General features: G+C 41.1%; 1 protein-coding gene across 1 annotated transcript in view; it reads right to left on the bottom strand.

Annotated features, from left to right (window-relative positions):
- Positions 1 to 1,142: 1,142 nt before the first annotated feature.
- Positions 1,143 to 16,613, bottom strand: part of LOC141165555 (E3 ubiquitin-protein ligase RNF14-like) — a 35,505-nt gene continuing 20,034 nt past the window's right edge. The window contains exons 4-8 of the mRNA XM_073651249.1: positions 12,051 to 12,554; positions 10,748 to 10,976; positions 8,125 to 8,291; positions 6,617 to 6,744; positions 1,143 to 1,339 (exon numbers count right to left, since the gene is read on the bottom strand). Coding sequence (XP_073507350.1) covers positions 1,315 to 1,339; positions 6,617 to 6,744; positions 8,125 to 8,291; positions 10,748 to 10,976; positions 12,051 to 12,554 — 1,053 coding nt within the window. The 3' untranslated portion in view covers positions 1,143 to 1,314. The remainder of the gene's footprint in view (positions 1,340 to 6,616; positions 6,745 to 8,124; positions 8,292 to 10,747; positions 10,977 to 12,050; positions 12,555 to 16,613) is intronic.

Below are 16,613 nucleotides of genomic sequence, written 5' to 3'. Positions count from 1 at the left end.
GTACTGTACACTTAAATTTTTTCAAGGATAGCCAGGTGCTGAAGAATAAGGAGTCCACAAGTGAAAACTGCCTCTTGATGAGCCTCCCCATATCTGCAGACATCGTTCTCCTCCCCTCCCCTCCGTCCCGTCAGAACTTGTTGTTGAGGAGTTGAGGTGGGAGAGGGGTGACGAGTTTAAGTCAGGGTGCTGGCACCAGCTAGAAACACTGCAATGGCTATAGCAAGGAAAGGAAACTTACTAGTAGCAAATGGCTGCAGCGCTGTGTGAGCACTGAAACAGCTGATTGGACAGATCAGTCACACCTGCTGATAGGAGAAAATGTCCCTCCTCCTTGCAGCTGATTGGACAGCTCAGTCCAATCAGCGTTCACAGAGCTTCCCTGCACTCCCTAGCCCAGCACTACCCTGCACTTACAGTGTGACAGCAGCAGGAGAAGGGCTTACTGCACAAGTGCTCGGATCGCTTCCAGCACATGCAGGGTGGAAGTAGGAGGGCCTGCTGGAGACTGGGAGTGGCGTCAGCTGTGTCTTTATGTCTAGTCTTTGAACAGGAAAACTCCAGACGGGGTGTGACCAGCTACTCCAGAATCAGGCGTGAAGCTGGTCACAGGCCATGTTTGGTATCTAGGCAACGGTGCAGAATGCTGACAGGGAGTACATTACAAACTGTCAGCATTCTGCAGTCTAGATCCAAACACGAATAATAGACAAAGCCCGGAAAACCTTTTTAAGAAGGTAAAGGCCTCATAGACCTTCATGTAAGCCCTATCACAGCAATAAAGGCTTATGCACACAGCATGGCGCCAGGCACAAACACTGTTTGGCTTCTAAATTTCTGACACAACTTAACAATAGTGTGCCTCCATATGAAATCAGAGGCTTACTCAGGTACAACAAGGAGCTCACGCACCTCTATGACAGCCCTATTACAGCTTAGTACTAAACACCCATAGTATGCCTGTGTATGGCAACCCACACACTCTAAATAATACCTTTTATTAATCTTAAAAGCTTACAAAATTAGGTTGGCACCTTTTATGTTCATATATATTTTCTTCTATCAACAAAATTATTCTCAAATTGTGAATTTATGAATGTATTTTTTTTTTCTTTTAAATCTTTGTTATCAATAATTGATACTTTCAGTTCCAGAATACTTTAATTATATATTGATATAATATAGATTTCAGTGGTAAAATACATTTTATTGGTTAGGAAACTTAGAGTTATTCTAAATCTCCTGGCCATTACTCTTGTGGGCATCGGCATGGTATAAATATTATTGCAAGGTCCCCAGTCACAAAGGCACACATTAATTTTCTTCTTTTTCGTGCAATCTGCAAATTAATAAACAAAGAAAATCATGAAATATTCTCCATAAAGCTAAGTGAAGCAGCATTTGCTGAGCCAGCATGGCTTGTAGAATATAAAATAAAAAAATATATGACAAAATACAAAGTAGACTAGTGGAATAAGAATTAGTAAGCAGGAATTAGTATTAATATTAAAACCTAAATGTTATTTGTACACCTTTAAAGCACTTTACATTGTGGGGCTGGACTGACACTGCTTAGGAGTGTACTTTCTGGCAGCTGCATTGTCTTTGGAAGCTGGACTGTATATGAGGGCCCACTTTGAGAGCTGCATTGTATATAGCGATGCACTGTGATTATACTGTTCATAATGGTACCCTGATAGGCAAAATCGATATGGTCTGATGGCTGCACTGTGCATGAACTCAGTTTCTCTGCATTCTGACATTCTGTAAGGCACTGTGTATGGATGAAATCTATGCCTGTGTTGTATCTGAGGAACTGTCTGACAAGCAATGTGATATGCACATTCTCTAGATAGTATTGTGTGCTTAAAGGAGTTGTCCAGTGAGAACATGTTATCGCCTATACACAGGATAGAGTGAATGAATGACCGCTGCTCCATTAATTTATTATGAGAGCTGAGAGCTGCACTTTAATTCTTCTGGCAGTCCCATGGAAAATGAATGAAAAAGTGGTCAGGCGTCTGACCTGCTTCTCTAATCTGTAACATGTTTAAAAGTTCCCAGTTGGGAATGAAAAATTCTCATATCTATCAATCAATCCAGGCCCAGTAGGGTCTCCTACCGATCAGCATGCTATCACCTGTGGATTAGTGATAAATTGCTTCCACAAGACATCTCTTTTAAGGGAATTCTCTGCCAAATACTGTATATACAGATTCAGGTACAAAGGCAACAATTTTTGTGATGAAACTGTGGACCAGATTCATCAAGACCGACTATTTTGTCGCCGGTCTTGATGAAGGGGTGTGGTGAAGTCAGATGTTCCTTATTCAAGTAGAGCTGCCCTCCTCTTCATGAATCTGGAGTGTCTGACGAGTGGAATGCACCTCTATACGCTATCTCAGAAATTTTACTCCTTCATCATTTAGACGAACTGTGGTATCACCACCCCTCCCCCCGCAGTTTTCCCCTCCATCATGGCTCTGCCCATTTTGGTGGAGCTGAGAAGAAGTGGTGTGAAAGCGCCAAAAGTTGCAACCTTTCAAGGTTTCTACGACAGAATTCTGGCAAGAAAGCTTGGATTAATTGGGTCCTCTGTCTCTTACAATCAGCAACTTAATATCTGGGAAAGTGATAAGGGTCAAAGATGTTGATGTCACAATAGCATATACAGTATAATAGTTGTGTCATGATTCCTCCTCTGTCATGGGCACAGTGAGTGATTGCTCAGTCGTCCAATTGGTTGCAGGAGCATGCTGAGCTGTCAGTGTGTTGATTGGATGACTGAGCTGTCAATCTGGTATGGGGGCGTGCTGAGCTGTCGGTGTGTCCATTGACAGCTCAGTCGTCCAGGCTGGTGCAGGGGTGTGCCGAGCTGTTGGTACTTTGATTGACAGCTCAGCCATCCAATCAGAGGCTGGGAGGTGCTGGGCTCCTTGCAGGTGCTCCCTGTTTCTAATTAACTCCTTGCTGCTTAGCTGAGCTCTCAACTCAGATCTTTGCCAATCGTAGCATTTTCTTGGTGGTGCTGTTTGCCTGGTATTCTGTGCTCAATTTATTGATCTATTGCTGCCTGACTTTCGACCTAGTTCTGACTATCTGCTTGCTCAACCCCTTTACTCTGATCAGCTATTCTCCTGGCATTCTGACTTCAGACCGTGACCTGACTTTCCCTTTATCTATTTCCCTTTTGCTTATTACGTGCTCTCTTGGTATCTGACCCTGGAGTGTTTGATTATCCTGCCTCACGGTTTGTCCGTGAATGGTGATTAGCGTTACAAGTTGGTCACAAAAAAGAAGTAAGGAAAAACAACTTATTTTAGTAATTTAATTTAATTGTTGTTTTCTGTGCCTGAATACACCTTATCAATATTGTACTTCTCTGAAGCAGTGGCATTGAAAATATTTTTTAAGGCTATGCTAATGTTATATTTGTAAAGCGTCAAAATTCCCCAAATACTTTATGTTCAACACTAGTGAAGTGCTTGAAAAGGGGCTGGAATTTTTACAGTTTTTGGAATCTGCAAAAACACTAGTGCATGCCCTCATCACCTTCCGCCTCGACTACTGCAACCTCCTGCTCTGTGGCCTCCCCTCTAACACCCCTCCAATCTATCCTAAACTCTGCTGCTCGACTAATCAACCTATCCCCCCGCTATTCCCCGGTCTCTCCTCTCTGTCAATCTCTTCACTGGCTCCCCATTGCTCAGAGACTCCAGTTCAAAAGCCTAACCATGACATACAAAGCCATTCACAACCTGTCTCCTCCATGTATCTCTGACCTAGTCTCCCGTTACATACCCGCACGCAACCTCCGATCCTCACAAGATCTCCTTCTCTACTCCCCTCTTATCTCCTCCTCCCACAATCGCATACAAGATTTCTCCCGTGCTTCCCCCCTACTCTGGAACTCTCTACCCCAACGTATCAGACTCTCGCCTACCGTGGAAACCTTCAAAAGGAACCTGAAGACCCACCTCTTCCGACAAGCCTACAACCTGCAGTAACCACCGCTCCACCATACCGCCGCACGACCAGCTTTACCCTCACCTACTGTATCCTCACCCATCCCTTGTAGATTGTGAGCCCTTGAGGGCAGGGTCCTCGCTCTTCCTGTACCAGTCGCTGTCACATTGTGTTCAAGATTATTGTAATTGTTCTTGTATGTATACCCCTTTTTCACATGTAAAACGCCATGGAATAAATGGCGCTATAATAATAAATAATAATAATAATAAATTATTTTTTACTTCCGATCCTGAAGACTACCATGATTGCTTGGAACTAATGAAAATTTAGATAAAAGAACTTGAGTGTGTTCTTGAAACTTCAATTGCTCATGCAGATTTTCATGTTTTTTTTGTAGATGGCTCCAGGTACTGCCATGAGAGTCCATGCACTGACCATCTTGGAAGATTTGTTAATACGGGAACAACTTTTGCCCTCCTGTTCAGTGCAGGAGGCAGAGCTGAAGGCACTTGCTGCAGCATGTACAATGGCAGAAGAACAGACAGCAAACATTTACACTGATTTTAGATATACTTTTGAAGTGGCACTCAACTATGGACCAATCTGGAGAAGCAGAATTTTGATAAATCCACAGGTAGATCTATATGCAATGCTGAACGTGTTAGGCTGTATTTTTCAAGCTCTGGAGCTCCTATACAAGTGTCTATAATCTAATTCCAGGCTCAAAAGACGGAAAAGACAAGTGAAGCCCAGGGTAATGTCCTGTCAGATACAGATTCCAAAACAGCCACCATCATGATGCTACCAGATAACTACATATATATTGTGCAGCAGGATATATCTGTGGTCGCTGAACTGTTAGGTAACCTACAGCATTAGTCCTCCTGCAAAGAAGAATGGAAATGCAATGGAGCAACATGTGTGTATGATGTGTGGAGATTGGTGAGAAGTGTTGCCTTCCCAGATCACTTTTTATGATTGGCCTTTTGATGCATGGTCTGACTCACTGTGCTTAAGAAGCCATGTATGGTGAATCAACTTTGGCTAGCATCAGGCCCCTATTGCATGTCTTTCTGCCTGTGATTTGTGTGCCCTCCACAACTCAGGAAGGTACTGAAAGATTGCAGCCCAAGATCATTTTATTAGTTTCAGCAACTGCAGATTGATTTCATACAGTTACCATGAGGCCTAACCCTGTGTGAAAGCAACAACAAAAGCAGTAGCTAAGCAGCTGATGTGAGAAGTGGTATGTCAATATAGGGTTCCAGAGTTAAAAGAAAGTAACAGGGGAACACATTTCACTGGAGAGGTAGTAGGAAAACATTTAGAGGACTCAAATACATCATGCCAGCCAGCCATGTGGGTCTGTGAAGAACAAGACCTGGTATATGAGAACACGCCAGCACATATGGTTGTGAAATGAGAGGCAGTGATAGCCAGGACTAGGACCCCATTCCATGTGCCATGACAAAAGAAATTTAAATTATTTGTTAAGAGTAGGATAGTTGTTAAAAATGTACATAATATAGAAAAAAATAGATTAACTTTATAACAATATTACTGATTATCTGTTTGTTTCTTTAAATGTATTTTTACACATACAGGACAGTGTATCCTAGTGACTAACCAGTGCACAACTGTATTAGACTATCTTATCACTCTATTAACCGATCTGTGATTACTGTATGTAGGTAAAGCTTGATATAGAGTAGTTGAGGAAACTAAAAGAACAGTTCAAAAAGGCTAAGCCACAAGATGATTAAAATTCTGAATAGTCAAGTTGGTTATTTTGTCTTTATCCAACTAACTCGCTTAAGGGTAAGTTGGTTTTCAGGAATATTACAATTGGTAGAACAAGTGCTTGCTATAAGATTAATTAAATATGTTGTGATGCATAATAATGATCGGTGTAACAGCTAGCACAGAAAGTCTAACCAGATGTTTCCAGAAAACTCAAGTATTTTCTATTCTAGCAAAGAATGAAGACACTCCAGTGCTTCTCGTGCATCATGACCAGCTATCCAACACTGCAGCAGCATCTAAGCTATGCTTTACCATTAGATTTCACAGCTTCAGACCAACTAATCCCTAGAATGTCAACCCCTACTACATGGTCTAATCCATGTTGTTATGTGCCTAACTTTCTGAAGTAGGTTTACCAACTTCATTATTTGACATACATTAAGCAAAAGAGAGGAATATGTTACCGTAAGGACAGGGTTAAATCTCATATTGTGTGGTCATTTTCAAGAACACACTGAAACAGAGATTTGTTGAGGTATTTGACTGAGCTGGATGTATGCAGGGAGTGTCTTTACCTATTACACAGCTATGTGTTCTGCTATTTGCTGTCATGTAAGAAACAGCTAAATTTATACATGGAACGCCTAGATTCATGAAGTTTATAAACTAAACGAGCACTCTTTTCATTTAGTAGATGGTACAAAATCATATGTTTGTGAATACCTTCTATTATCACTGGCTGCAAACTGAATCCTAGAAATGATCAGTCTATATATTTGATAAAAATGACTGTGACAACAGATTGAAGCTGTGTGAGAGATAACATATTATGAAGGCAGAAAACTCATTATCATTGACAGATCTGAAGAACCGGTTGATCAAGCTCTTATTTCTGGATGCATACCTATTAAAGCATTCTGAAGGACTGTCAAAATGTTTATATGGATTATCTTGAGGCAATATCTTCAAACAGAGCCAGCAAAAGTTCTGCCTACACCTAGTGCAAGTCATTCTGTTACAGCCATCAATTTTCTGTAAAAGAAAAAGTATATCTAAATGAATAATCTATTAATGATGGATCTCCTGACATGTCATAGATTCACAGTCTTTGCTGGAAGTAATAAAAATGACTTAAAACATTCTCTCGCTCTCATTATTCTGGCATTTGGCAAATATTAAACATGATGGTAATCCTAATTGACCTAAAACGGGAAAGGTTTATTCTGATTTCATGTCAGATATTGAGAAAAACATGCATATGTGTCTTTTTATACAGTATATGTAAACTTCTGGTTTCAATTATATGACAAAAGTAGGTTCACCCCACACATTTTTTGTAAATATTTTATTTATATCTTTTCATGGGATATCACTGAAGAAATGACACTTTGATACAATGTAAAGTAGCCAGTGTACAGCTTGCATAACAGTTTAAATTTGGTGTGCCCTCTAAATAACTCCACACACAGCCATTAATGTCTAAACCGCTGGCAACAAAAGTGAGTACCCCCCTAAATGGAAGTGGCCAAATTGTCAATATTTTGTGTGGCCAGCATTAACTCTCTTGGGCATGGAGTTCATTAGAGCTTTACAGGTTGCCACTGGAATCCTCTTCCACTCCTCCATGATGACATCATGGAGCTGGTGGATGTTAGAGACCTTGTGCTCTCTCCCTCTTCCGTTTGAGGATGCCCCAATGATGCTCAATTGTGTGGAGTCATCGTTGACTCCAGTCTGGAGACATCCTTGGCCAGTCCAGCCCCTTTACTTGGAAAGGACTTATAAAGGAAACCCTGACAAACAGTTGATAATAAGGGCCTCTCAGTCTAAGTACAATGACAGCTTTTCGGTGTTGAATTACTGAAAATAATGAACATGTAGATTTTGAAATCCACACCATGTTCCTTATTCTGTTTAAACTTTTGACCTACATATGAAAATGATATAAAATACACAATTCATTTGCATTTACTATGGATGTTGTCAGATTCGGTCAGAATTTTGGTGCAAATCCAATGTGTGAAAAATGCCTAAAAGTGATCATACACATAATATGAAATATCTTACTGATATAATGGCAGTCTGACTGTTCCCGGATGTCTGTCATTGTAGGAAAGAAGGGTTGGACATGTTTAATGTCAACATGTTCAATCCTTTGTTCCTTTGGAGAAGTACTTCTAGCAGTGTCAGGCTGCTGTTTATTTACTTCTCATTAGGATTGAAATAAACAGTGTGTATTCTTGTAAGAAAGATGTTGTCTGACAATGATCTGTTTGAGCAGCATTACTCTTTCTAGATGACATTAACAATTTTAGAAAGTCATTTATATTTCCTCTTAAATTTTAGAAATGGATTCTGCTATAACTTTTTTTTCTGTAGATGGTTTCTTTTCAGCTGCCTTTAATATCTTACCTCAGTTGGAGCTTTACAACCAGGGCAGGCCTTGGAGTACTTCCCTATCCATTCCATATTCCTCAACCCTTCAACCGCCTTCAGAACATCTCCATATCTTTTGTCCATTTCTCTTCTTCTTTCCTCATTAGCAGCCAAATACTCTTCACTCAGTTCAAGAAATTTATCTAGGAAATATCAAGAAAAGAAAACATAGGTATATATTCTGAAAATATAAAAGTTACCAGATAAACCATCTGTAGTGTGAATATAAAAATGGCTATTTTGAGTCCATATTGAAATATACAGAATGTATTCAAACCAGCATTGCTCTAGTCTGGTTAGATATTCACAGATAAGTAAGACTTTAACAGAATGAGCCTTACCTCATGTTTAGACACAAGACAATGTTAATAGTAACAACATCTTGAGGACTGCTTATTCACATTGTCTGAAACCTTTACCACAAATAATCTTCTGTTTATTGAGTGTTATTGTAAAACATGAAGATTTACATAATCGTTTGTGCTTAGTTTACTTACTTGATTCCTAACAGCTTTTAAATTGTGTATGTTTATTGCAAACCATTGTCTGTGTGAGAGCCTGTATCTGATTCACCTTTCCCCTACAGATGGCCACTGTGGGGGGGGGGAGTAAATTAGACTTACTAGTATACATTCACTATATAAGGCCAGATAAATAATACCAAGAGAGAAGCCATAAATTGGACCAGCACTGATGTGTAGTGTTGTATGCATCTGCCCATGCAGTGTTGTGATAATTCCAGGGGCTCTCTGTCTTGGTGAATTGCTTCTCTGATATTCTAGACTGATGATGTTTAAAAGCTCCTTGGTGATAACGTGAGTATATGTACTTAATCTTTGCATGTTAACATATACAAAAGTGTACGCAATATCATACTATTCCTTTAATTATGTATTTTATATTTCAAATCAACTATTATAAATAAAATTGCATTATATCGCAAGTGGTTGCCTTCTTTAAAGCCGTATCCGAACCTTAGTGTCAAAAGCTTGGCAAAACACCGTCATATTTCTATCGACTTGGAGCACAGAACCCAGCAATTGCTCGACGTTTCCATCATATGCTGGCAAGTACTAAGAATGCAAGTTGCATTTGAAATGCATTCCATGATTACATAAAACAAACTCTTGCCTTTTATTCGTTTTGAAACAAACATTGTATTTTAACGTTTTTGAGAACTGAGCCATTTGTACTTGTCTATGTATACAAAGTCTGCAGAAAATATTGAAGATAAAAAGAAAATATATCAGATATTTTTAATAACTCATCATCTCAATCCCTATATTTCCCCCAAGTAAAATAATAAGGCCTACATTTACCTCTGGTGGCGGCACCGCTCCCGGGGCTCGCGTGACATTGTTATGTCACCTGATCCCTGTGGCCACTTCTCCCCTCCTTTGGACAAATTAGACATCCATCACAATTTCACGTGAGTCCCGGGAGAGACAATGCCGACACTGCTGGAACGGCACCAGAGGATTGTGGGAAAGGGAAATAGTTACTGAAACATTAACTAACTACCAAGATGAGTCAAGTAAACACTTGTAAATCAGACTTAAAGAAAAAAGAAGAAAGCTTCATCCTGAAACTAAAGCAAACAATAATATTTTTCGGGGCCACATAATATAATATGCACCTCTACTTTGATCCCGTAAATTGATGCAATAAGTAGAATGTGAGTTCTGAATTTCAGAAGACATTTTCAGAAGACAAGGTTTGAAGATGTTTCTCACTGTTGACACGTATAGAGAGGCAAACCCCAAAACCATGCAAAAGGATGTCAGGATGTCAAGTATTTAAATTTATGAAGCAATGTGCATTTTCAAAAGGTAAGTAATAGAAATAAAAAGAAATTGAAAGCCCAAAGATAATAGAAAACCAGCAAATAATTGCTCATTATAAGGAGGCTATTACGGTATTTCTAGACATAAGACTGAATATTTAGCGTCATTCTCGTTGTCTACAAAAGAGAACAAGTCCAAATTGGAAAGTTAGCTTCTTCCGTGGATTGTATTTGCATCATCTGATGCGTGATGAAATAGTGTCCTTAAAATGAGATGGTAGTTGGACCAAATGCTTGCCACATGTGTACTGCTACATATGCAAGAGACTTACAAAAGCAGCATCTTACTACATAAAGAGCTTAATGTTGAGGTGAGCCAGAGAAAACCATCAATATCAGCTCTGCCTGACTCACCACGACCCAGTGGATGTTGGGGTGAATTGCAAGCACATGGAGAAATCTTATGCTACATAAAGAGCTTAATGTTGAGGTTAGTCCGAGAACAACATCAGCTGACGTTGTAATGTTGAGATAGAGAATTTAGCCTGCGGTGGCTGAAAAAACCACCAGTGTCTACTTCAGTAGGCCAGAGGGGCAGCATACAGAGAGATTGTAGAGCACACTTTTCTAGCTTCCGAAACTTATTTGTTTCGGAACTTGGGCTGCTAGTTGCTACATAATGTAGCAGAGTATTCATTCATATATTGCAGCTATTAGCAATGAGTGAGAGACAACATATCATTTACCAAAAGTACTGTTCAGTTTTCATAAAAGACACATGTGCTTGTTAGTACAGACAAGAACTGCTGAACATACCATCAGGTATTTTGCAAGGGGAGATTCCATGGAAGGTCATATTACACAGGATGCAAAAAGCAAATTTGCAGGCTGAGCAGATGCCCATTGTACCCTCTGGCTCCTGCATGACTGGGGTCTGACAGCTCAGACGTGGGCAGTAAACAACATCGGCCATTAAATCCAAGCTTGATTGCAGGAGGAGACGATCATAGCGGCCAAAGAGCTGTTCCCCTACCAGATACTTTACCTGTAAGTAAAAAGGACATGAACAATTTACTGTTTGTACTCAAACATGGAACCCAGAGCAGCAGACGGCACTCACTAATAAAATGATCTTTTACCTTTCTGCAGCTGAGTATGATAGCAGAAAAGTGAATGAGATTTGAACAAAACTCATCCATACGATGGCCAAAAAAATTGTGGAAAACCCAGATTTCTACATCGCAGTATAACATGTTGCGCATGGTTTCCAGCTTTGCTTTTAACATGTTTTCGAAGAATAAGGGTATGTGCACACGTTGAGTATTTTGTGTGCAGAAATATCTGCACTATTTCTGCATCTCTTGGCAGGAAAACGCAGCCTCAAAAACATTGCGTTTTTGCCACGTTTTTTGCCTGCATTTTTTCAGTTCATTCAATGGAGCGTAAACGCACAGAGAATTGACATGCTGCGGATTTTTTTCTGCATTCACTTTGCTGGCATCAGGTTTTGCTTCAGGTTTTGTTAACAAATCTACGCGGAAAAAAATGCAGCAAAAACGCAACGTGTGCACATGGCCTGAACTGCAAAAAAACTCAGTTTCAGAATTTTCTGTGGATAACCAGGGAATTCACAGATATATTCAGAAGTTCAAAATTAAAAAAATAACTTTACAATAGCACTCCTACTAGAAACGTTGGTTGGTCCCTCACTCGCATCTGTAGACCCATTGATCACATCTTATGATAGGCTGGTATTACTATAAACGCATCGATGAATATAAGTATAGTGATTTTTATCTTCGACAATCTGCTGCAAAAATCTGCAAATTTGCATCTGTGGATCATAACGCAGCTTCCTCCAGACCTCTTGAACAGCAAATACATTACATGGAAATCTACTCTAACACTGATGACATTCACAACATAATTGTTCATGATGAAGAAACATCTAATCATTCAGCTGTTTAGCTTGTATTGTATGTCTAAATAGGCACACAGATGTCTATGCTCTGCCTTAAATAATATTTTCCTACATATTATTGTGAATAAAAATTGTTTAGCTATACCAAATTTAAAGAACAAATCATTTGCTCAAAAGCTCCACAGAGCCCTCACTTACCTGAGCTGGGGTTGCGGTGGACTTGCACTTTGGTTCAGGACAGTTCAGTGCATGGACTTGTCCATCATTAATCTGGACTTCAAAGTAGTCTTTGAGACAGCTGTTACAGTACACATGCTGGCAGTCCTTAAAGTGGGTGCACTCACTGCCCAGCTTCTCCACAAAACAGATATCGCACAAGAACGGTTTGCTATCAAAAACCTTCTTCTCCTGAGCTTCACTGAAGACCAAGATGTATTTGACCAGGGCAGACACTGACTGCACGTCCTGTATGGCCCGCTTGTCAAATGATCCCCTTTCCAATAAGACTCCATCAGCAGGGGTCTTTTCAGGGGGTTGCATCCAGTTCTGTAAACCATTACTAGACACCTCAATTTCATATGGGGATTTTATATTCAAGTAATCAAGTGTTTCCTCCTTTAGAAACTGAATCCATGGGAACAAGACAACACATCCCCTGTTCTCCTCCCATAGGTCATCTAGATGCTGACATAACAGAGTGAGCTGAAAAAAATAAAAGTTAAATTAAGAATGCTTTGGGTATATTCACTTATGTAGTCCAAATGAGGCTCAACCCTTATTGTTATTTAAAGGTGTACAGTGAGGCATAGGATTTACATTGAGCTACATACAAAGCCTTTCACCACCACTACTTCTTCACAAGTTGATAAAATAGGACATAATCATTAAGTCACAGCCTTTGTGACTCAGTCACGAATGGTTTATGTCATTTCTTCCATATAACAAAGTATCAAAACGTTTTGAAGGGTAAAGCCCAGAACAGCTCAGTTGCTGCACTGTATTCCAATAGCCTACTGCCCTACATTGATGAATATGGTGCACACTACATTAAATTAGTAGTATGAGTGAATTTGCCCAACTGAGTCTGGAAGATAGTTTTTTCTGGTTGCATATGTAGACATAGCATTGAAAATAAAAATTAGTGGCTAAAAACACATGGCCTAATTATAGTGGGGTACCAACCTCAGCACCTACATGTGCTGCTAACATTCTGCTGCTGGTCAGGAATTACCTTTTAACTATGATCTGTAAAATGTTCATTACAATGACCAAAAAAGTTATTGCTGTTCGAATGTAATGTCTATAAATCCCAAAGATTAAAAATTCACTGAATAAGGGATTAAATACTCATAAAATGCAATAGTTTCTGCTATATTAAAAGCAGGAGACACAAGACTACATATAGTGCACATCCATATAATTCATATGCCCTTTTTGCTCATTATATTACTAATTTCTATTAATAAAATAAAACTAAAATCTGAGAAAAACACTCTGGTCATCCCTTATCAATCACAGGGAACTGACTAGTGTACAGCTACATACCGCAGGATAAAGGATGCCATGTGTGAAGAAATGGCAGCAGAGAGACCCTGCAGAATCCCACCGCTGCCACCAATGTGAAGAAAGGGCAGCAGAGAGACCCCGCAAAATCCCACCGCTGCCCCCATTGTTCTGAAATGGCAGCAGAGAGACCCCGCAGAATCCCACCGCTGCCACCAATGTGAAGAAATGGCAGCAGAGAGACTCCGCAGAATCCCACCGCTGCCAACACTTGTGATGGATCCACACCCCGCCACTCGCCTGACGTCACTATTACGTCAGACAGGTCACGTGATACGGATCTGCCCTTTGCACCCCCTTGAGGACGTGTAAGGTCAGATTGGTACAGTTCTACACAGACACCCCCTGTGCACACGGGAACAGGAAGGCACCAGGGAGTGAGAAGAGGTGGCCCACTCAGTCACTGACGTGGCACCACACTCACTCACACCCCTAACAGGCTGAGAGGCTCCTTCACTAGCTCCAATGAAGCAGAACCTTGTCAGCCTGGAAGAGCTGCCACCAGTTTCTATTAGCTATAACGAACTTATATTGGGCTAGAAACCAGCCCGGAAGTGTGCTCGTCGGACCAAACAACGGACGTGACATCTCTGGGTCACTCCTCTTACTGCCCCCTGGTTGAGGCTAAGTCTCCACCCCTCGTCTCTCTCAGCTAAAGACTCCCAAAAACTAAAAAGGGCCATACCTTCTTAATGGACGGTCCTAAGGAGCCGGTTCTGGTGTCATTGGACCCAGCCAGGCCCCAGCTATGTGTGGATACCAAGTACCGGGGCCATAGGGGCTCCCGCAAGGCTGTGCCATGTATCTCCCTTTCCCTATGCACTGGACAGTGCTGAAAGCCAGGGTGACATTCCCCAGCCTCTTGTGTTTCCAAAAATCTATTTGGTGTATCACTGGGATATATCGTATTCCCATAACTCGGTGTTGAATTATAATATCTGACACAAAGGAGCGCATGGCTTGGGGGTTCACAGGGGGTCTTCCTGTACAGCTCACAGCTGCTGTGAGGCATGTCACTCCCAGCCTCTTGGCCTCCTCCCTTGCAGGAGTGTCAAATTACACTGTACATTGAAGATCTCTATAATCCCCCGCCAAACAGAGCACAATGATTGACATGGGATTATCTTGAATGTTCTTCACACCATGCAGTTAGCAAATTCCTACGGATGAGGGGCACCCACCTGCAGGCACACAATCAATGGGTGCTTAACCTCTTGAATTACTTTTTAAAGTGGTTATCCAGGACTAATTTATTTTTTTACTATGGGCCTAAGAACTAACAGGCAGGTAGTTGCTAACTAACTACCTGTTCTACCAGGTGACAGCTCAGAGATGTCACAGTCCGCTCCTGCCAGTGATTCTGCTGCTTCACGTCAACAGAGCAGCTATTCTTCTGCCTTCCCACTGCCTGAGGGAAGCCGAATGTCAATCAGCATGACATCGGCAGTCACGCCCCATTAACAGAGCAGAGAGGAAGAGAAGCAGAATCACCAGCAGAAGAGACCCGTAACTGCTCTCAGCCGGTAGAGGTCGGTGGTGGGCAGAAAGGGCAGGAAGCTAGCAACTACTTGACTGTTAGTATTTAGGCCCATAGTAAAAAAAAAAATAGTCCCTTATAACCCCTTTTAAAGCATGACTTCTTGTTTGATGGGAAATAATACCACCAGATGTACCCCTTGTGCTGCCACATATGCACATATATATTCCCTTACTGTTACATGGGTCTGTCAATGTTTGCATGGCAGCTCTTAAATAGCTACTATGGACAGGTTTAGCACAAGCCACTCCATTTACCAGATTCCAAGAGTTACCCTGACTTTCACACTTTAGACTCTGTACAGGGATCTGAACTTACACAAAGGCCTCTGTATTGGAGCAACGGAGTCAGCTGATGGTACAGGCTGGCAAGAGTGTTTAGGTAGCTGGGTCAGAACCAGGAAGGCAGTAATGGTACAAAATCAGAAGGAAAAAGAATGGTCAGGAAATGTACCGTGATCAGGCAACAGGTAAACAAACAAGAAAAGCAGAAGCTGAAAGCACAAGACTGAACCAGAATAGATAAACTATATCTTGCAGCTCCCAGCAGTAAGTGGGGAATACTAGTGATGTTGTTCCATCGGCCAAAATAGTGGGCTGTTTACTCCAGTTGGATAACACAAACACCCATACTGCAAAAATGGATGGCAGTACAGATCCCAGTCACCCTAGTCTCAGTGGCACAAAGCCTCTGGTCCCAACATGTCCTCCATCACCAGCGCTGCCTGCAAAATAAAAACGTCAGCGCGTAATGACAGAAGCAGACGTTGCAGGAGCAGATGTGACACTTATTCAGTGAATTTTCAATTACAATAGCCAGCATTATAATCTCCAGCTTTAAAAAAAACAACACATGAAAGTATCAGATTTCTTTCTATAGACACTGGAAACAGTCTTATATTTTTACAGAGGTAAACTGTAGGAGAAGTGTTTCTCTAGTAGACACACAAGTACTCTGGTGAGCTTTGTCAGTTCATAGGGACTATGAGGCTATATAACTAAAATTTTCTAGGGCGCTACCTCCTGCCTCACCGAAGGTGGCGCACTTTGGGTTAAAAATACCATCTGACATTGCCTTCCTCCACCCGCAGGCATTCAATTGTTTTTACATCTACAAGACTGGTGTATTTATTTACTGACAGTGGTTCTCACCAGAACCATCATCACTACATGAATACATCACCAGAGCCATCAGTAGTACATGAATACAGCACCAGAACAACCATCACTACATGAATGTCACCAGAACCACCATCAGTACAGGGCTACAACACCAGACACTAGTGGTTTACCTTTGCTGGTATTTTTTGGTGAAAAAGGTAACAATTTTAGTGTAAGTGGTCTGTCGAGCTTGTAATCTATCGGAGGGGGAGGTGGGTGCGTTAGGGATCTTATTAGCTTAGTCTCAGACCCATTCCTTTGCTTTGGGGTTGAGAGTTCATCGGGGTAGGGCACCATTGGCCTATGGCACCAAAATACCTTTTCCCAGCTCTGGTGCTGGTGATGCAGCCATTAAGTATCCGATGCTTGAGATTGCCCAAGCTCACTCACAGTTACCAGCCCTTGCAGGTTGCATGAAGCCGGTGACTACAGTTGGCCAGATATTGAACAGTTCAATGAGGAAGACCACCACTCAAATATAAATAGTCTTTTACTAAACAG

This window comes from Phyllobates terribilis, unplaced genomic scaffold (genome assembly GCF_046119375.1).
Source record: "Phyllobates terribilis strain yellow unplaced genomic scaffold, ASM4611937v1 Scaffold_11__3_contigs__length_659146591, whole genome shotgun sequence".
Taxonomy (NCBI): domain Eukaryota; kingdom Metazoa; phylum Chordata; class Amphibia; order Anura; family Dendrobatidae; genus Phyllobates; species Phyllobates terribilis.
Note: the sequence above shows the minus strand (reverse complement) of the source record. Positions and strands in the feature narration are given on the sequence as shown.